This window comes from Chiroxiphia lanceolata, chromosome 4, assembly GCF_009829145.1.
Source record: "Chiroxiphia lanceolata isolate bChiLan1 chromosome 4, bChiLan1.pri, whole genome shotgun sequence".
NCBI classification, from domain to species: Eukaryota; Metazoa; Chordata; class Aves; order Passeriformes; family Pipridae; genus Chiroxiphia; species Chiroxiphia lanceolata.
The window spans coordinates 43,244,543-43,265,813 of record NC_045640.1 but is presented as its reverse complement, the minus strand read 5'-3'; the positions used below and the strand labels follow the sequence as shown (position 1 = coordinate 43,265,813).

Below are 21,271 nucleotides of genomic sequence, written 5' to 3'. Positions count from 1 at the left end.
AAATTCAATATCTAGTACAAAACTTTAAAAAACCTCTGAGTTGATATCACTCTGGCAGTTTAGCTCAGACACAAACATATTGCTGGTTTTCCCTGCAAATTAAAAACTTATAAGATTATATAAATGTGTTGGCAAGGGAAGAGTTAATCCTTTGAGAACAAAAGTTTCATCTATAATAATGTTTTGTTTAAACTTCAACTTGTGTATACCCGAAATTTGACTTACACTCACAAATACAATTCTACATGTAAACATTAAATTACATAAACAGCTCACTCTTTATTAGCCAAATTGACCATTTTATAGGAACAAGCCTAAGTACATAAATATATACATGTACGTTTGTGTTTGCATACACACACATGCACATGAAAGTGTTCCCAGAATTGCTAGTGAAACCTTGTCTCTTAACGTATCCTAAATCTGTATTTGCTCATTTGAAACCATGGAATTTATCTTTTTTATTATTATTTTAATATAGCATGTTATGGAGTACACACACCAAAAAAAGAAGGAAACTGTTCTCACAGTGCTCCACAGAAGTTTTCATGTCCTCAGCTTCTGAAACATTTAAGAGTATTAACTTGCTGGCAGGCTCCCGAGGAATTTTAAGGCATCTGTGCCTGTGCTACTTATTTTAAGCTCTGTCTCCCAATGTTATGAAATCAGCAGACTCTTTTGACTTTCTTAGTAATTCCATTTCATGTGGTTCTGGCTTTCAGGCAGATTCAAGAATGACATAATCGCCTTTTCCTACCCACAGGTTTTGCACTGTTGCTGTTGGTTACACCCTTCCAAGTAATGTGCAATACCAACCTCTGTGTGATCCCATATGCCCAGAAATGGAAGACAGCCCAGCAAAGATGACTAAAGAACAGACTCTTGGCTTTCTATTGATTACCACAGGTTGAGTAAGACTTCTTTGGGATTTGCCCTGTCAGTTAATATTATTTAGGCCACAGTGCAGTTCCTGTCAGTCCAACGTCACGCTGCTTTCAAAGGAAGTGAACTGATTTCCCAATAAACTTTACCCCTGTTACTGAAGGGACAGCAGGTATCTTGAATGCAGTAGCAGAGAATGAACAAACTCAATAAAGTGCTTTTTTTGTATTTTTTACTGTAGCTTTTATGCAAATGCACTCAAAAAATACAGAATTCTTCATTATCATAAAACAACCTCCTAGACCTTGGCTTGTATGTACTCACAAGCACTATTGCAATCATACTTTGCATTATTAACAACACTGGATTCAAATACCAAGCTCCGCAGCAACAGGATAAACATTATGGAGAAAAACCACTTTTTGGAGTTTGTTATGAACATTAGAGAATTAGAAGAAATTTACAGTCCAATCCCACTGTCCAATTTCACAAAGCCTCTCCTGACTTACCTGAAGACTTATGAGAGTGTTTGCACACATAAGAAATATGGCATGTTAACACAGCAAAGCCTCCAGCTAGGCATAGTGTAGTAATAATGCACCATTGTAAGATGAGAGCAGCATGCAGAATGCCTTGTCCCAGACACAAATTCAGACTTTCAGAGAAAGAAGTATTTCTTTGCCCTTGGAAAGTCTCCAGAAGTTCTGCTTTTTACAGTTATGCTTTTCATGCTTGGTCAAATTTTCAAGTACTGCACAGCATCATGGCTGCTCAGACCTCTTAAACTCACGACAACTGAGAGGCAGTGGTCCAGATCAGCCTCAGGGCAATTTCTTACTAGTAGGCAATTACACTGCTGCTTTAAGAACTGGCACTGAACTGCCAGGCAAATAAAAGAGCATGTGTCATGCTCAGGGAAACACTAGTCCATATCCAGAAGAAATGGAGAAGAATGCATCGAGTTATGACCATATAAATAAATGACCCAACCTGAAAAATCCTTACTTTCAATTTCCTTCTTTTCTTGGGAAATGACCCAATTCTGGGGAAAAAAAAACAACTGGGCAAAGTGAGGAAGTGACTTGGCATCAGGATGTGCAGTCTAAAAGATAGAAGACAGAGTTCCCATAGGACTTTTTTCATAATCAGGTACATGCATATTTCCACTTGGCCCTTTACTAAGTTTAGTGTAGCTGAGATTCATGCCTTTCTCTCACTCCCAGCAGTGTCTGATAATCCATTTGAACAGATATCTAGCAGGAAGAAAACTGTGAGATACGCTAGAAAATGAGACAAATTGATCATGATGGTCATCAAAGAGTGAAATTCACTGCAACAGGAATTCCATGTGAAATGGATCCTTAGGATTACTTCTTTCTCTAGACTCTGTTCACAGTGCAAGCCAAATTAACATTTTTGTATCTGTGAAAAAAATTATCTGGCTGATAGGTTACAACATTTTTAAGAAAGGGGTAAGATGAAAATCCTATAAAATTCTACTTTGGTGCTATTAAAAAGTCCAAGGCACTCTAAAACATGTGTTTTCAAGGCAATAGTTAAGTTCTAGTGAGTTTTAACAGATTTATCTGTTCTTTGCCGACAAAATAAAATAAAATATTATTTAGCTGGCTAAGCCCTTAAAATTTTACTAGGTATTTTTAAGTGTGTCTATAATGAGATCTATTTCTCTTAGTAATACAATTATTGTTAATAGGTTTTCCAATACTAAGGAAGAAAACTGGTTTTAGCTGGTTTTAGTGGAATTGTAGTTATTTAAAACATTAAATTCACCTATCCGCACTAACAGTGATGAGACATTTTAGTTTCTCATTAATGACATTAAACAAGCACTTTCAACAATATTTTAAAATCTTATACAGCATATATTTTTTTACTATACATAAAGACAAGAGTAGCTACAAAAGTATCCAACTTCTACCATTATCTCATGGCAAGCAGATGATAGATATTTCTCTAGAAAGATGATAAAAGTCTTTCTAAACAAACAGGTAGAATCAATTGATATTTTATTTCTGGAGGATAGAAATCTGAAGCGCTTATCCAACTTTCTCTAACAGCCTTACCTTTGGGAACACCTAGGGCAAGTCACTCCATAGTGGTCAATCTTAAAGGAAAACCAGAGCCTGAACTGCTGGCTAGAGCTGAGCACACAGAATAAACATTTCCTGGGTGCTGGGTTTAACAACACTCATGTTGTTAGTAGATCTGCTTTTTGATAATTCTCAAAAAATATTGTCAAGAATTTTGCAAAAACAAAACATGTAGCAGCAGCATATTCACAAAAAGCTAAAGCCACTTTTAAAAATAGTGGTAGCAAAGGACAATTCTGTGAGAAATACCCAGTTAATCAATAGACAGAAAATACCAGGAAATATCAGAACAACTTGCACTGAAAATAGTACATTGTAATGAGTGACTCATGATGAATTGTACACAATACTGGACAGGTAAAAACTGTATTTGTCAAAATAATTATTATTGTTAAAGTCATGTTCTCTTTTCTCTGTTTTTAAAATTCTTTCATGTCCAGTGCAAGCACTCCTGTCTTTAAAAGAGCTGAATTTGGTTCTCAGATTTCAAAAGATCAAAATAAAATAAAACAAGCCTTGGAAACACTGGGATTTTCATATTCCTAATAAAAGACAAATTCCTGTATATATGTTTCAGGAAGTAGACACGATGACAGTTGTCATCAATGTATTAAGCTTATATATCTCTGGTCCCATTTAAACTTGTGAGAAAAACTTATACTGACTTGAATGGGGGAAGTAAGAGTAATCCAGACTAATGTACTGAAAATCCTGTTACTAATTTTCAAACAGTTGAACAGAAGGAGTGTTCATGGTACCTATATATCACTGCATATTATTTATTGCACCATTTGGTTATTTTTCATGCCACTGGTGACATAGAAGAGACTTCACTGTGTTGAGCTGAAGCTGACATTTAAGTATTGCTTTTAAACCACGTAAGATTTCTTATTTAAAAATAACCTTGAAAGTTTGGAGGAAAAAATTAAATAATTCTATGAATTAAATTAATTTTACTGTCAATTTTTGCCCCATACAAAATTTTTTAAAGACTGTCTCTCAGATGGAAACAAGACTGTTTCATTCATTCATGGGCAATACTTTGGCTCCATGTGCATTTATATAAGTAAGAAGAATTTTGGACCTCCTTTCTATTACATCAATAAGCTTTTCAATTCCTTTTCTGCCTCCTTGGCTCTCCCAGTATATTTTGTCAAGGAACAAAGACTGGAGCAACTTCTCACGTAAACGCTGGCTCCTCAGCACTGAAACTGCAGATTCAGGGAATCTGGAAAAGAACGAAGAAATTCATCAGCTTTGCCATTACTCTGAATTGCAATATTTATTTTGTGCTTTAGCAATCAATTCTATGACTGTACCCTGCAATTCAGCAAATGTTCCATGCATGCTTAACCTTATGCATGTTAACTGTATCTTTTACAGCAGTGGGATTACTCATTTTAGGCACATCCTGTCAATGTCTTGACCAATGATATCTATTCTAGTAACTAAAGAGTCTCATACTCAAACTGGAAAGAAATATCAATCTTTTCACAAAATTATTAACTTAAAACTTACTCGTTGATTCCTTGTAGTATTTTGAAGTCAAGATTGTCCTCATTTCTGTCAAAGAAACCCTTATTGTCTACAAAGGCCAAGTGCCTTTGGTCATGCCTTCTCTGAACTATGTGTGTCAGGTCAACAGCATCCTGATCATTACATCTGAGCTTCAGTCCTTGCTGCATGCAGGAATCCTCCTTGAGAGGTTTGAATCCACAGCAGTTTCTGTCTAGTCGATTATAGATCTAAAACAAAGTACAGCAGAGTGCCAAGTGAAAACAATACCAAAGTACCTGGGGCAAAGTGCCACTGTAAGGCATCACTCACTAACAGAGTTGACAGGAAAGCAAGCCCAGGACAAGTATAATTAAAGTCAGCAGTGAAATGGCATTGAAGACCTGGTCCCCATACTTCATGTACTGCTAGAAGCAATGTCTCAGACTGTGTATTTTATCCATTTTATAGCCATGATTTGTTATGTCAGTAGAAATTCTTTGAAAATAATGGAACAATACCACTGTGTAACTGAAATAACAGGATGGTGAATACAATTCTTTTTTTTTTCAGAAGGCTGTAGGGTTCTTTTTACATTTTCTCTGTTGGAGAACAATAGAAATAGCACAGTCTGACACACACAGAGGATCTTCATTTTGTGGAATCTCTTAGACTAACAGTACACAAAATAACTGAAAAGACTAGTAAGGGGCACAACAAACCATCCAAAGCTATAAAATGCAAGAATAGTGAACTTATAATCATAGAGTAGCCTCCCTGAGTTGCACTGTAGAATAAACTTTAATGACATGATGGTCTAGGTTATTTTTTCCCATGCAAACCCTCGATTATTCATCACACAGCTCTAAGCTGGAAGGAATACACACATCTGGTCTAACTTTAGTGGTGTAAATGTTAAACATCTCTTTTGACTTAGTCATTTCTTTTTCCTTTCATAAACAATGAAGGGAATGAGGTACATCCAGAGCAATGGATGCCATTTTTGGATAATCATGTAATACAGGAAGGATAAATCACTCCTTGAAAGTGCTTCTACCCCTGTTGACTAGATGAGAGTAAATACTCAACATTGCCAGGGCCCTGAGTGCACAAATCAACCTGAATTGCCCTGAGAAGTCTCATCTGGGACTTCCACATACCTCACCTCTGCCTCTGGGCACAGGAACCCCCTTTAAACTCAGGCCTGGCACCTCAGCCCTCTTCTGAGCCCTTTGAAGGGAGGGGTGGTTATCTGCTGCTTGCCCTGCTACCTGATGTTTCTGGGTTGCTGCTCGGGGTTCATGCTTGCTGGTCTTCGAATTGCCTTGCAGCCTTATCTGGGCCTGATGCTCTCTGGACTATAAATCAGACCCATGGCTTTCACTATCCATCCTGCTGGGCTGCCTCTCCTGCTGCTGGCCCTGCCTGTCCTACCTACCCTAGAGCTGCCCTTGGCTTCAGCTCATCTTCCCAGAGAGCAGAGTTGTCCCTACTAACAGGTAATTAGAGAGTAGAAGTCTGGTCTGGAGCATCTAAGGCTGAATGAGTAGGTTTACCTTATCAAAGGTAAAGCAATTTTCTGTCCTTCCTTCTTGTTTACTGCTAAGTCTTTACACTGCTCTAAGCACAAAAGCATTAATGTTCACATAAGCCTTCCAAAATTACAACTTTATTTTTGTGACATCCCAGTGAAATGGACTGTTAGGACTTTTGACCTGATGTAGAACTAGGTTGCATATTGAAATGAAAAGGCCTCCTATTTCATCAAATGAAAGTCTGAGAATTTGTTTGTGTTTAATTTTGGTTGGTTGGGGTTTTTTATATGTAGTTCTATTGCTAGCAGTATTGCTGAAAGTGTTCATTTTCAAATGTGAAAATCCTGAGGAAGAGATTTCTCTGCCTCTTTCTCCTTTCATGAGCAGCATTCAGCATCTGCAGGTGGTAGAGTCTCTCTTGCTTCCACTGTTTAGGTCATGGGAACTCTTATTCAACTCATCCAAAGGTAAAAAAGGGAAGCAGAGTTGTTCTAGACAGACTCCTTTGATGTATAGACCTAATTTATCTGCACCACACTTCACTATGTGCATTAAATAGACAAGGAGATCATGTTTTACAGACAGCCTTTTCATAATATCTTCCCTCATTTCAGTGCCATTATGATGGGACACTCCGGAATTGATGCTGCAACCTTAATAGTTTAGCATGTTTTTTGTTATACATTTATGTACATAAGAGGTCCAAACCCCCAAAATTAAAGAAGCAACTTTACATTTATGTCCTTATTTTGCTTGAGTTCTTGCAGAAGGCAAGTAAAGGTCAACTATAAGCATTTTTCACCCTGCTCCTATGTTTTACAGCATTTGAAACCAGAGATTAGGAACACCTATTATAGAAATCAAACCCATTCTTCTGAGGGAAGTATGTTTAACAGAAAATACTTTTCACCATTATTCTCTATTTCTGAATGACTCATGAAGCACAGATTTATTTTTTTTTAATGCAGAACCCCTCCTTAGCTTTTTTTTTTAGAGTCTTCTTCTACTGATGAAAAATTTTAAAGTTAAGTATGAGAGCATCCAGATAAAATTTTGTTTTTAATAACCATAAGGCCCACTTTCACTCACTATCTGGCATGCATGTTCTTGTCTGGTAGGGAACCAGAGGCATAAATCACTCTGATACCAGCTACTAGTACAACAGTAATTTGTTTCTTGTCATGTAAAGTTCAGTCCTCTTGTATCTTAAGATCCAGCTCCTCCTGGATAATAGGAGCTCTACTATGAATATCACAAACTTTTCTTAGAAGACCCTAAAATTAGAAATCAACACAGAACTCATAAGAATTTTTAAACTGTTAAATGAGAATATAATGGCATGAAAACATTAACTCTGACATAATCTGTACTATTCCTACAGTACAGTACTGTTTAGCAACAGTAAGTCATACGTCATCCACGTATGACTTTATACCCATTTCTAAGCATTACTTGCTCATAATGGGACTAAAGATGGAGTTATTAGACAAGTGGCAATCTATTTTTGGAGAATAATTGAATGCTCTGTTTAACATAACAAATATGCAAAAATATAACTAAAAAATAAAAAATATAACTAAAAAAATTGGAGACATGAGTTCATTCTCTAACAGGACTAAGAAGAACAGGGATAGGTTATGCATATGCCAAGTCATGATTGTTAAATTTCAAGAAATTTCACCCTATTAAAAACTAAGTTATGTGAAAAACCAAACACAGTGCTTAAAATTAGCGCTTGATGCAGTTTTAAACACACCAGTAAGTGCTGCAGGAGGCTCAGTCACCTGTACCTATCTGGCAGCTAAGGACAACTTAAAGCAGTGCCATATCTCAGGAAGCCATAAAATCATCTTCCAGATATGAGATTCAGTTCAGGCCATATTAATGCAGGTAGTGTATTAATATTCTACTACATAATTGCTGTAAGTGTAGCCACACACTACACCACTGGGCAGCGCCCTCGTTTGGTGTTAATTGGAGAGCTAATGCTCATGTGAAGTACTTAATCAAGGAGCAGCAGCTATATCATTCATCAGTTGCTGCTCTACTCCTTCCTGGCTAAGTCACTGGCTACACTTTTTAAAAAAAGGAAAACTGGCAACTACAGCTATCTTGATCCAGATTGCAGCTCACCAAAACCACTTCAGTTACCTCTGGGGGCTGGGGAGGTGCAAGAAGGACCACACAGTAAACAGAGATTTACAGTTGTGAACATAGTCAAGATCTTTTTCTTTTGGACAAAAAAGGAGTGAAGAAGAAACAGTATTCCTGTCTCAAGGTGAAATAAAAAAAGTCAAAATCCTTTGCTTCCTCTTTAAAAGGAAATTAGTCAGTTATGTTCCTGATCTTTTTCCCTGATTATAAACTGCATTTTGGATATTTTAATCATAAGAAAGAACCAGAAATAAATTCAAACTATGCAGATACATCTCTTTCCCATTAAAAAAAAAATGAAATAGACTAAAATTACGTTTTCTAAGAATCCTATATTTGCTCACATGATTTTTGAAGCAGATAGTTGTGCTCAGTAAGCGATTTACCTGCAGAAGAAAATCGAAAAGTGCCATCTTGGACCACTCATGATGGTGGATTTCAGTACAGCCCCACTCAGCTTTGGGAACTTTACCATTCTGCCAGCATTTCTGCTTCAACAGCTGCTGATATCGTCCCCATGTTAACCTCACTGAAGAATGGGTACTATTATCTGTTGGACTCAGTGAGGAATCCCAGAGAATAACAGGACAGGCTTGACCACCTGAAAAAAGAAAAAAAACATCATTAGTATAGTGCAATACTGTCAGTCTTATTTGACTTTTCTTTAGACATTTTACAGATCTGGTAGGAAAAACAGCCAGGGACTAATAACTTGACATCCTTTGGTCAATGTGGTCTTATTCTACATCCAACACCAGCCACCACAGGAACAAAAGCATAGGTATAAATGCCTTCAGTGGACAGAAGGCTTTTCCTATTTGAAGCAAGAAATTATTGTACAAAATCATATACTAAACTAAACTATTACGAAGTTTCTAGGTAAATTAAGAGCCTACACTCTGAATCAACAATGTAATTTCCCTCTGATTCCAGTGAACTGCTGATTTTTAAGAGCTGAAAACATGTCAAAGGGGTTTCTTTCTGCATAATGGATATAGAAACACTGCAAATTCTATACTCAAAGTGGGTTTATTTTATTATCTTTAGTATTTTAGACCTTAAGTATTTATGCCTTCAGAGCTCTGAAAAGATATATGAGAATACTAGAATGTGTGAGTTTAGCATGAATAAACACCTTGACAAGTTTGGGGTTTTTACCTAGAGATGAGATCTGTTTTGTATAGCAGATATTTTGGCCAAATTCTTTAGTTCCTCTGTGTAAAGAATATTCTGCTCTTCCCTGAAACAGACAAAAGGGAGTTCTCTTTGGTGAACTCAAGTGTTCAGAATTCCCAGTGAGAAGAAACCTCATCAAAGAATTTAAAATGAGCTTTCTCAGTATAAGAACTGGCAAATATATTTCATGAAATGTCAAGTAACAAATGTATCTATCTTCTTGGGAAAGTGGAACTCTCCTTTTATTGTTGATGCAATGCTACTGCTGCCTTAAACTGTCAAGGACCCATGACTGACTGTGGCTTGTACACACATTAAAACAAAGAAATTCTTTACATTTTTGAGTGCGTAGACAAAAGACCAAAATATGTCTTGGTACAGAGAGGAAGAACCATTTATCTGCAAAGCTGCTGTTTACTAAATAACAAGTGCTCGAACACATATAAAGCTTTAAAAATTATTCATATTCATCTTGAAGGTCAACGAACTTAAAGTCTACACTATTGCACAATTTACTGCATAGTTAAAGGCAGCCTAAACGGTCTCTTTGTCTTCCACATGCCCATGGAGACAGAGACAGATTTGAAAAAAAGCTTTCAGAAACTCACATGGAGGCAAAAGGTCCAAGCTGCTGATGTGAATGTTCCACTTGTAAGCAGCCAGGACTGTGAAAAACTATCTCCATACAGCTGAATGGAGGAACTTGTTCAAAGGATGCTGACTGGTCTAAAACAACAAGTGAGAAACTATCTTTGCCCATACCTAGCACTGAAACATATGTAAAGTTCCATCTTGTGTTCATCAAAAAAGCATGAGAGGCCCTGCATGCAATCAAGCCCAAGAGAAAAACTAATTCCTTTCCAAAACCAAAATGTACTTGATCTTCTCTCTGCCACGGCTTGCACATACAAGGTAGTCCTTCCCAAGCCAAGACAAGCCAACCTAAACCAACATGCAGCTTCAGCACCACTTTAACTTCCTTCCCAGTCGTCCAATGCTTTCTTAGAACACAGAGCGTGTTCTTCTATTAGGAACATCAATCTCTCCTGAAAATCAGGCTTCTCCTCTACTGAGGTTCCTGAATAAGTATTTAGGTAACTAATTTGGGAAATCTTACACATTTCTCCATCTCTCTTGCTCTGGCTCCATTATCTACACTGAAGATGACTTTAGCCAAGTTAGGTCAACTATTGGCTAGGCTTCTTTTCCCAGAGAGTTGGAGAAAGTCTATATAAGCATTGGAAATTGTCACAAAAAAAGGATTGCTTTCTTCAGGACCAAGCTTGATCTATTATTTTTATATCTCCAGTAACAGCTTATGTAACTATTCATGAATTTTTCCACAAACCAAATACATAAACAATCTTCTAACAAAACAAACATCTCCTGTCTACCCAAAAAGGACATGATAAACAATAGTAATATAAATACTTGAAAAATATTAATAATATCTTGCCAGTTTCCACTAAGATACAAAAACATTTTTAAAAGACTTAGGTTAAATGCAGGAAATGTTTGCATTTCAGAGGAAATGGGGGTAGAAAAGATGAGCCAAAATAAAATCTTTCAACTCTGTAATATAAATTGAATTACAGGAATATGAAACAGCAGCTTCAATAAAGAGCTGTTACTCTGATTTTTGACACTTGCGGGAAAAACATGAAGATTCCGAATGAAAGCAGATAAGGGGTCTGATTCACAGCTGCATGAATTGGCATGACCATAATGAAATAAGTGGAGCTCTTCTGATTCAAACCTTGTGAGGATGGGGTTAAAGTCACCTGAATAGTGAAGAGACCTACAGCCAAAACTGAGAAGGTTGAGTACACTTCAGAATAAGTCCAGTGTATTCTGTATGTCCTTCTTTCCTAGTCAGCTTTATATATTAACACCAAGGGCTGCTGCTTTTCTTTTGCTGCAGCTGCATTGCACTGAATCTCCCCCAAAGCTCAATGGTTTCATTTTACTTTCATCTGCCACTTTAGATCTGTATATCTACCTAACCATCCAAAGGCAATTTTCAAAATTCTATAGGAAAGATTTTTCAGAACTCATGTTGAAACCAGCTTCCTAGTAAATCATACGCATCTTTGAATATCAAAATATTTCTAAAATGTCTTTGCTAAGTTGAATAAGCTAACACAGATGAAACCTCAGGCTGCTGAGACTAGACTACCTCAAGGTACTCAAACTGCTTCACATGCAGCTAAGTAATTTATCACTGCATGCCTTCTTCAATATAGGCATCATCTTAGATATCCACACTCCATATCACTTCAAAAATAGTCTGCATTCTTCTTCATCACATTTTGCTCTTGCAAATATCACTCTCATCTTGTGCTCTAACTTGCAGCTACAGCATTTTTTCTAACTTTCTTAAAAGAAAATAATTTCAAACATGCCCCATAACAGCAACACTAAAATCAGAAAACCATTCATGAGGTAGCTAAAGCCCTTTCTCAAACTCATCATTGTTCACTATAAGGCAGTACAGCTTACCACTGCCACATTTGCAAGGAGCGGTTTAGCTGCTCACACAGGAGAGGGCAATTTGAAGGAGAGGGCAATTTAGTGTAGAAAATGGGAGGGACTGACATACAGATCATTACTTGATTTTGAGAGTTTAAATTCTGAGGGAAAATATAAGGGACAGAAGCAGAAATCAGACAGAATTTAGGCCATTTATTTTTCTTTCTTCCCTGTGCAACTCATTGCAATGTTTTTGTCCTGCGCTCATATAGATGTCAGTATTAAGGAATGCATGAAATGTGCATTAGTTGCTCTCTAGACTATGGACTGCATTGCTGCTTATTCACAAACTTCTCTACCCAACAGAATATTGGAAATATTCTCTTACCCCTCTGAGAGGTACAGCACTATAGGGAAGTATTTTAGAGTACCCTGCATGCATAAAGCAGTCTTGGGTTGGGGTTTTATTCTTTGCCCTGACATTAGTGATTCATAATATGTTATGCTTTTGCATAACTTTTGATGAGATGGCAAGGACAGTCTGATAACACAGGGTACAACAAGGAAAAGCTTATGGCTCCATTTATCATCATGTAGAGGCCAGTAAAGCAAAATGACAAGTGCAACCAGTGAAGCTATCTATCACATCATTCAGCTGTTTGCACTAAATCATGCAAACATGAAAGGTGTTATTCAAAGGAAGAGTTTCTTGCATGTTTGGGGGTGACAAAAAGAAAGAGGTTCTGGACAAATAGTGGGTTTGATCTTTAGCTAAAAAAAAATTAAGCTGAATTGAGTACACCTGTTTCTGTTCTTTTCAGCACAGAATAAAACATATTTAACCAAACTTAGGTTATCAGAAAGTCAGAGGGGAATACAGGTAGTCGACAGCATGCAGTAGTTCAGTCCCTCAGCAAGTGGTGCTGAGCAATAATAATATATAGTATTATTATATATAGTACCAAAATATAATTATATATAGTACCAAAAGCTGAATAAAGAGCTCTGCCTTGTTGCTATGATCCAAGGAACCAGAGTGCTATCCTTACAGCTGTCAGCTGCAACAGAGAAGCAACCCTGCTCCAGCTCATGTTAGTCCTGTTGTAGCTGAAGCCCTAACAAGCACTGCCATCGTCCTACCCTGAAAATTCGATTGCTGAGCTAGAGGCAACACGTGCAGTCATTTTACTTAGCTTCTGTGCAAAGGTAATTAACATAGGGCTGCAACACCAAGCAACGTCCCTTATGTCTCCTCTGTTCCTCAGATTAGGGTTATGAAATAATAAAGATTTTCATTACTGTGGTATTAATGTGACCATCCCCAAACTCAGACATATAAGATTCCGACTCCATTGTCTCCAATAGACACAATTTTATGATTATTTCTTGTTGTTTTACAGGCTTGTCCTTCTTTGTTTATAGATGTTTTGGAGCTCTCAACATTTTTCACAACTTGTAGGTAGCAATGGGAGGAAAGAATGACTGCTTGTGTATGGCCAAAATCATGCTCTTTTAGACTGTTACGCTAAACTCAAAGGGGCTTTTCCTACCTGTACTTCCCAGGCATTTATGTTCAGAAAATGCATCGCAAAAATATGAGACAGTTATCATACCTGATTTTTCCATCCATGATAGAAAAATTAGACAAATGATAAAAACATTCAGTTAACACTTAAAAGCTCTGACAATTAAGTAGGGTAGGTGAGGGTAGCAGACAGGGGACTTGAGTACAGTGTTTTGATAGACTTTAGACAAAAAATCAGAGGCAGATTTATGAGAATAAGGGAGACAGAACCTGTAGAGGGATTCACTAAGCAGTTCTTTGAAACTGCTTTTGACAAAATGAATGACAGTTTTGAAAAGCCCATTTTTTAAGATTTTAATGCTACATCAAACATGTCTTGTTAGATCACATCACAACTGGGGCAAGCAAACGGGATGTGTCAGGGAGAGAGATGTGTCAGCCCAGAAATAGTGTACATTCATACACACATGCACAGTCTTTAATCCTGCATTACTTGCTTTCCCATGTGAATAACTATTTTACAAAAGCCACTCTGTAAAAAACTTTACAATGCCCACCTAATCTTAACTGAAATGCATATGGGTCATAGAAATGAGCTAATTGTTCATATTATTTTTAAGAATATATTTTTGCTCATTTGCTTAACACAGATGTTCTCAGATTATGCCCAACACAAGCACATCAATAGTAAAGAGCTCAAGTAGTTATTAGGCATCTGAGCTCCAGCATATTTCCAGGCTAAAGAAATGGTGAGAGACAAGGTACAATCACTGTTCCAAATGCTCTGTTCAGCTTTTAGCTGGAAAAAATGAAGTGAGACCAAAATAATGTTATTTCTCTTCTCATCACCTAGCAACCCTCCTCTTGCAATAGGAACATAGCCAGTTATGAGGAAGAGAAAATTAAAGAGGGCAGAACAACACACTCTGTCACAGACAGTCTAAAACATACCGTAAGGTGACAGACAATGAGCAACACAATGCACAATTAGCCTAACAGCAGTTTTCCAAGCTTTGCAGTCTGTCATCTCCACAGCCACACTATGCAGAGTTCCTCCAACCGAGCTACCTTAATGCCTTAGGACAGCTCTATAGCAATAGATGTTGTTCCTAAAAATAAAATAGGCATAATGTATCTTCCATGTTCTGCAATTACGAATAATATTCAGAAGCCTCTAAGCTGTTGTTCCTAGAGATTCATTCACATTGTTGCACAGGCTGCCAAAGGGAAGGTTTACAAAGCAGGAAGAAACTGGACATCACCGGATTGTCTTCCTGCTGACAGACTTTACAAAGTCATTCTTGCATTACTTTTCTTTTTAAGAAATGCAGACTGATATAAAAGTATTTGGTATAAGCTAATTTCAGCAGCAAGAAATGAACAGCAAAAACATAGCTAGCTACTTTTGCAGTGATTCATTAAAATGCAACATAGTCCTTTTGGACTGTGATTTGTGACTGTACAAAAATAGCAGTTATGCTGAAAATATATTTAAGAAGGTAGCTATGTTAAAAGTAGACTTCTAACTCACATTACATGTCTGAAACTTACCTTTAATTTCACTAAAGGTTAGAAATCAAATTTTTAATTGAAAAGTCTATGCCAATCATGTAACAGCCATATTGAGATATTTACTGTGCACATTTCTTTGGATAATATATAGATGTGTGTAGTTAACCTCAAAATGTACAGCAAGATCCACTGACATGTAGTTTATTTGGTTTTTAAGTACCAGAGGAGAGGGAAGCACTTTTTAAAAAATTTTCAGCTCCCAAGGGGATTAGTACCATAGAAGTAAATTCAAGCTTCTGCAAGTAAGTTCCCTACCTCTCTGAGTAGATTATCTGCCTAAATACAACCCCTCTTTCCTACCACCTAAGAGATGAATTTTTGTGCCCAGTTTCAACAGTATTTGATTGAAATCAATTCTAAAAGATGAGAAAACTTTTTTTAAAAAACATCAGAAATACCCACTGAATCATGGAGTATTTCGGAACCTCTTTCACCAGTTTCATTTCAGGCAGTTTCTACAATTTCATGCAACCTACAGATTACACTCTCTCTTTTTTCTCATTCCAGATTCTCATGTAAGAGAAACTGTTACTGCCCTCAACAACTCAATGGTATTTGACCTAAACTTTGGGGTACTGCATCCTTTGGACAGGATAACTGCACTGCAGAAGTTACACCAGCTTTATTTCCCTCTACCAACAGGGTTAGCTCTTGGGCTCTCGGGAGTTAAAGGTGGTGGCTGCTGCCCCATGGCTAACATGGGAGGGGAAAGGAAACATCTGCGCCCCACCTGCAAGCTGAAAACCATAGGAATGTGTTACCTTGGAAGAACTCTGATCTCCTGCTTACAGAAGGTAAGCTCCTGTTTAGCCCCAAGATCCTATCCAAATGAAAGGCAAACACTTCGCTCATGTCGATGGGTCTTTTGACAATCCCACAGTGTCCTTGATCACAAGCAGTTCCTGTGGTGCTGGGACCTCCTGCAAACACTACCAGGACTGCTTTGTGTGAAGGTACTTCTTGGATGCTCTCTATCGGAGAATCTGCCAGCATTCGCATGTTTAGGATGTCATTTTTGCTCATCCACGAGGGAGAGCTCTCACTGTAAATCCTGATATTGCTTTCCTCAGGCTGGGGCTGTGCCTTCACAGCTCCAGAAATCATCCCAGGTCTCCAGTGACCCCTCTCCCCGATTGCCATTCCTCTATGTCTGTGTTCATCCAGCTGGTACTTTCTCGCCTCCAGAGCTACTGCTGCTCCCATTGTGCCCGCGGCATGCATGGTCCTCCCTGGCTGTTGGGCAAAGGCCTCTTCCAGACCCATAAAAGTGGCTTTTGGAAAATGTTGCCCGTAGGACAAAGGTGTTGCATTTTTCTTCCTGCGCTTTGGCTTCACTGTGCCTCTGATATTGGCAGGCTTGCTGCGCTTGGACCGCAGGGTGATATAAACTACATTGGGTGGCAGCAAGGTCCCATTGCTACCCAGCTGGGGTTCCTGGAAATTGGGTGGTGACAGGGTGCCATCCAGTGGGATGCCCAGAAAAGGAGTTTGGGCTGCATCTTGGAGACTTCTGGAACTGATCTTTTGATGTCCTCCTTTGTGCTGGGGTAAAACATGACCAACCTGACTGACAAGGAATCCCAGGTAGATCACACAGGCGGTGCCCACAAGCAGATTCCTCCTTGTCCTTGGGCGCCTGCAAGTCCAGAGCCTCAACACCCGCGAGGGGCACAGGCAGCAAATAAACAAGTTTTTGATTTTACTTTGCTGATCAAAGGTGGTCATTTCTCTGGTGAATCCACATGATGAAAACAGCATAAAGTCTTCAGTGCATTACAGCCAGGATGATGATGCATGATTTTCCTTCCCCAATTTCTATTTCTTGTTTTCCAACTAGCTTCCAGCATGGGTGATGGACAGAGGCTACTGATATGCCTGGGAAAGTGGTTAACACTAAGGATGCTGACACTCCACCTTCTCAAGCTGTTAAATTCTTATCAGCCACCACAGGGAAAGTGATTGGTTTCAGAGAATGAATGGAGCCAGCTGCGTAAGCAAAGTTTACTGACTTGTAGTCTAAAAGATCTGATGTATATCCTTTACAAACTGCAAAAAGAAAACAGTAACATTTCATTTCATTACTCACATGTGGCATCTGTGGTTCTATATTTTCCAGGGAAAAAAGTTCCAGATGAGACAGTATGCATGTAGAAATTTGTCAAGATACACTTTCTCATTACAGTATAAATTAAACACAAAAATCATTAAATATAGGCTCAATTTGTAATCTCAGCTGGGTGTATTACAGCATTAGAAGAAAAGCTTGTCAAACTCAGATTATTATCTTTTTCTTATGAGATAAAGTTTTCACTAAACCTTAGGTTATGGAAATGTTGTAAATTATCCAAATATTAACACCAGTAACTGTAGTAGTTAAATATGCACATATTCATTAACATAAAAATATATTAGCATTGCCAAATTTCCCTAGTTGACATGAATATAATTCACATAATTCATAAACACACATTAAAAATGAAAGATGGTTAATTCTCTTCACACTTCTGAAGCTATAAAAAGTATCTAGCTATAGTTTGAAAATGAAATGACAGTGGCTGATACCTCTTTCCAAAAAAACAAAGATAGAATAAGTGCACATTGTATGTATATTGCTATAAAAATAAAATTTCTTACCTATTCAGCTTGACACATCCTTTGTTCTGGTAAACTCCTTAGGTCAATAAAAGTAACTGAGCTGGCGTCTAGCACATATTTCAGTTTTAAGTATGGTTCACATTTAGGTATTTCACTGCAAGCTAAGTACAATTTGGAAGCTAACTTTACTGAGAGGTGGTTTGCATATGAACTGCTATAAACTTACATGAACTTCACGTTATTAAAAAAAAAAAAAAAACAACACACACACACAAAACCACAGCAACTTCTATTTTAAATTCTGTAATGAAAAGTTCTGTGAAGTATATGCCTTCCAAAAGTGCATTCCATCCATTTCTAACTCCTGAGGGCCCTCTAGTGCACTGCATGCAAATGTACTGAAGAAATTCTCTCTTCCACGTTTAGGTTTGTTTACTGAACTTTTTAATTTAAAATATCCCCTGCCCCCTGGATTTTAGAACTTTCGGGAATCATATATTCTTGTGACGAGAAATTAAAAACAGATAGGGAATTTTTAAATTCTATTTATATGCTACTAAACAGCTCAGCAGTGTTTCCTATTTGTGCTTTCCAAAGCGTGGCGTAGCCTAATCACTACACAGCTGAGAAAGTTGCGGCAGACAGAAGTTAAGAGCCTGCGCCCCCTTAAGCAGCAAGACACTAGCAAAGCTCTGATTTCTGTCTCCTTGCCTAGTCAAAATACAAAATAATAAAATTTATATGTTCACTGTAATTCAAGCTAATGGAGATATTCTCCACAGTTAATAGGAAAGGGGAATACACAATTAAGGAATTAGTTTATGTTCCATATTGGTCCAATCTGAATTTATAAAACTTCGTGAGTGGATTTTTTCACAAGCCGTAACTTTTCTTTACGTTTCTGTCTAAATATGTACTATCAAGTTAAAATTTCAGCATCCATGCCCATTACCAGTGAAAGAGCCTTCATATCATCTCCTTTATCCAAATCTGAGTTTTTGGAGGAATTAGGGTTGTAAGAAATCTCTCCATCCACTTCAGTTCTTCTCCCTTTTTTATTTTTTAGTTCAAATGTGACTGATGGGATACATCCCAAGCAAAGAAAATCAATTCGAAAAGCTCCAGACAAGTTGCTTGAGTCAGAAATGCATCACACTGCAACAATTGTTTCCAAATACCCTGTTCTTGCATGTACTCAGCACTGTGGCCTGTCCATTACAACCAAGCAGCGCCAAATCATGGTACATTCCAGTTACTAACAGCTTTCCTATGCTATAACATGTCTCTGAAATAGAAATTTTGGAATCTGTAAAATCTTCCTACTGCAATTCTTTAAAGATTATCTGGACGAAATTATAAATGGATATGGAGAATTGTTCTTCCTTCCTCGTTTCATTTGCAAACTTGAAATCATAACGTGGTGTAACCGCTGATGTACAGTATTGACTGCCGAGGGGTTTTTTGAGGCTTTCTCATGCACCAGTACATTCTTTGGAATAGATGGTGGTAGAAATTCAACAAAATGGAATACAGTATCTTGTTAATTTAGCAGATATTTGCTCTAATTTTGGACATTTAAAAGCTAAAATATCAAGTGACTTTTTTGGGGTTTTTTTCAGCTCTTGTGGTGTACAGCTCCAGCACCCTACTAAATACCACAAAATAATTAAGGCTAGAATGACTATGGACTTGTTTGGAAAACAAACATTTCTTCGTGTTTCAGGAAAAAAAAAAAATATTCATTGTTCAGGTGGGTCGTATTCTTCTTTCTGGAATTATTCTAGACCAAAGCTGGAACAAGTCACTAAAGGGCACTACTGAGCTAAAACAGTACTTCCTCTGTGGTCATAAAATATGCAAGACAAATTTTTAGATAGAATAGTCTGAACATGGTTATTGTCTGACCAAATTCCAGCCTATGTTATTTCACTTTGCCTACCTATATTTAGCCTGTAATGTCCATTAGATTCTGTATTTGTTCTTTGCTCTAAACTGAGATACTGTCATTTGCATCCATTAAACTCAGCTTTTTATGTAATTTTTTCATATACCTATATTTCATGGTCAGTGTTATCCCTTCCTAAGGTTAGGAACACAGAAATATAAGAACTAATATAGGAAAATAGCAATAGATGGAAGAGGGGAATTTAAGAAGTATTTTCTAGTCCTTCACAGTCCTAGGTGTACTTTGCAAATATAAATGAATAAAAGAACTGAATATTTGCAATTATTTTCTCCCCCTCCCCCTTCTTTTTGTTTTGCTTTTTTGGTTTGGTTTTGGTTTAATCTCGGAAATTCATCCCCACCTATAAATGCATTTGTAGAGGAAACCAGATCAACCCGTATTGATGGGAAGAAGTGTGACCCAGGGTGCTGCAGATCATGCTGGACAAGCTACAGACTCTGAAACAGCTGGTGGCCTGCACTGCTGGCAGCCTTCCTAGCCAACAGCCTATGGTCAATCTGCAGGAGACAGGTAGACTGTATCAATGACCACCAGGCACAAGCTCCTGCATCCTGACTTGTCTTTATCCCTGGATACCTGAAACGATGCAGTCACAGACTAGGCTCCTTAATGTGTTCTTGCTTTCTATGTGCAGGCAATTCAACATGAAAGATTAATATTGTTCTTAATACTTTTCTTCTAAATAACATAATATAACACATATACTTGCACTGCCTTTAGAATTCTATTTTTTCCGGGCTACATTTGTTCCTCTTGGATGCACTATAGCTAAACTGTTTCCATAGAGACGTTCTGCAGTTCAGCTCTAAATGACACATGTACAGACATTTATGTTAAAGTGACTGATAAATGGTGCATTCCTAGCTTTACTGGATCCAAGGGAATGAGAGCTTATTCTCCAGAGAAAAGCTATAAATTCTTATTATGGAAAATGCAGATTTGATTTGCAAAATATGAAGCATTACTTTAGAAGGCTCATGCTGTGTTTGTAAGGGGATCAATTTGGGCTGCCATCTGGTAACTGTACTTCAACAGTACAGAGAGAAATGTTTGCTTCATGACTAAACATGCTGACTAATAGTCTGTGCTTTAGCTGGTTTGGATCAAATCCTTACAGGGAAATCTGCAAAAATCTCTTCTTGACAGCATATAAAAGGTTTTTTCCCTACTTGATTTTGGTTGCCAAACAACACAGGGGCTTCCAGAGCAACTGGTGGTAATTTTTGTGCTTAAGAGAACAAACCCTGGATGCTCTGACCAGCCTGGGGGCTTTCCTTGCCTTGCTGTGCACCACAGGCTGCTGCGTGGCCTTGAAATGTTCCTGCCTTCCCTGACATGCCTGCCCCCCTCAGCAGGTGCCTGTGAGCCCCCAGCCCCATGGAAGCCCCCCAGCAGTCAGGGAGGCCTTAGGAGCAAGAGAGGACCTTTAAGGAGACCACGCTATCCCCTGTGGGAACAGTCCCATCTTTGAACCATGGCTGTGTTGCTGGGCAAGTGCTGCCAAAACTTGGGCGCCTTTTCTGGAGCACAGGTCTTAAGTGCAGGAGCTGAAGGAGGAGCTGGGGTTGTTTAGCCTGGAGCGGAGAAGGCTCAGGAGTGAGCTTATGGTTCTCTACAATCACCTGAAAGGATGTTGTAGCCAGGTGGGGGTCACTCACTTCTCCAAGTCAACTAGTGACAGGATGAGAGGACATAGCCTTAAACTGCAACAGAGGAGGTTTAGGTTGGACATTAGAAAGCATTTCTTCACAGAAGGGGTCATTAGACATTGGAATGGAACGCCCAGGGAGAT

At 38.1% G+C, this 21,271-nt stretch overlaps 1 protein-coding gene across 2 annotated transcripts; it reads right to left on the bottom strand.

Annotated features, from left to right (window-relative positions):
- Nucleotides 1-259: 259 nt before the first annotated feature.
- On the bottom strand, nt 260-20,819 carry GASK1B (golgi associated kinase 1B). Of its 2 annotated transcripts, none has more exons than XM_032686722.1 (5): nt 17,553-20,819; nt 15,680-16,964; nt 8,563-8,777; nt 4,512-4,738; nt 260-4,221 (listed from the first exon to the last, which is right to left on the bottom strand). In XM_032686722.1, the coding sequence occupies exons 2-5, from the start codon at nt 16,674-16,676 to the stop codon at nt 4,014-4,016; spliced, it is 1,647 nt and encodes a 548-aa protein (XP_032542613.1). In that variant the 5' UTR covers nt 16,677-16,964; nt 17,553-20,819; the 3' UTR covers nt 260-4,013. The 2 variants fall into 2 exon arrangements, with proteins under 2 accessions (XP_032542613.1, XP_032542614.1); XM_032686723.1 differs by having other exon boundaries at nt 20,723-20,818.
- Nucleotides 20,820-21,271: the final 452 nt, after the last annotated feature.

What these genes read in the sequence shown, in the direction of transcription:
- GASK1B (XM_032686722.1), bottom strand. Translation starts at nt 16,676, where the DNA reads ATGCTGTTTTCATCATGTGGATTCACCAGAGAAATGACCACCTTTGAT. An exon ending in GAGATCAGAGTTCTTCCAAG is followed by an intron (nt 8,778 to 15,679) that starts GTAACACATTCC and finishes TTCTTTTTTCAG; the next exon opens with GTGGTCAAGCCTGTCCTGTT. An exon ending in ATACTACAAGGAATCAACGA is followed by an intron (nt 4,222 to 4,511) that starts GTAAGTTTTAAG and finishes GTTCTTTTCCAG; the next exon opens with ATTCCCTGAATCTGCAGTTT.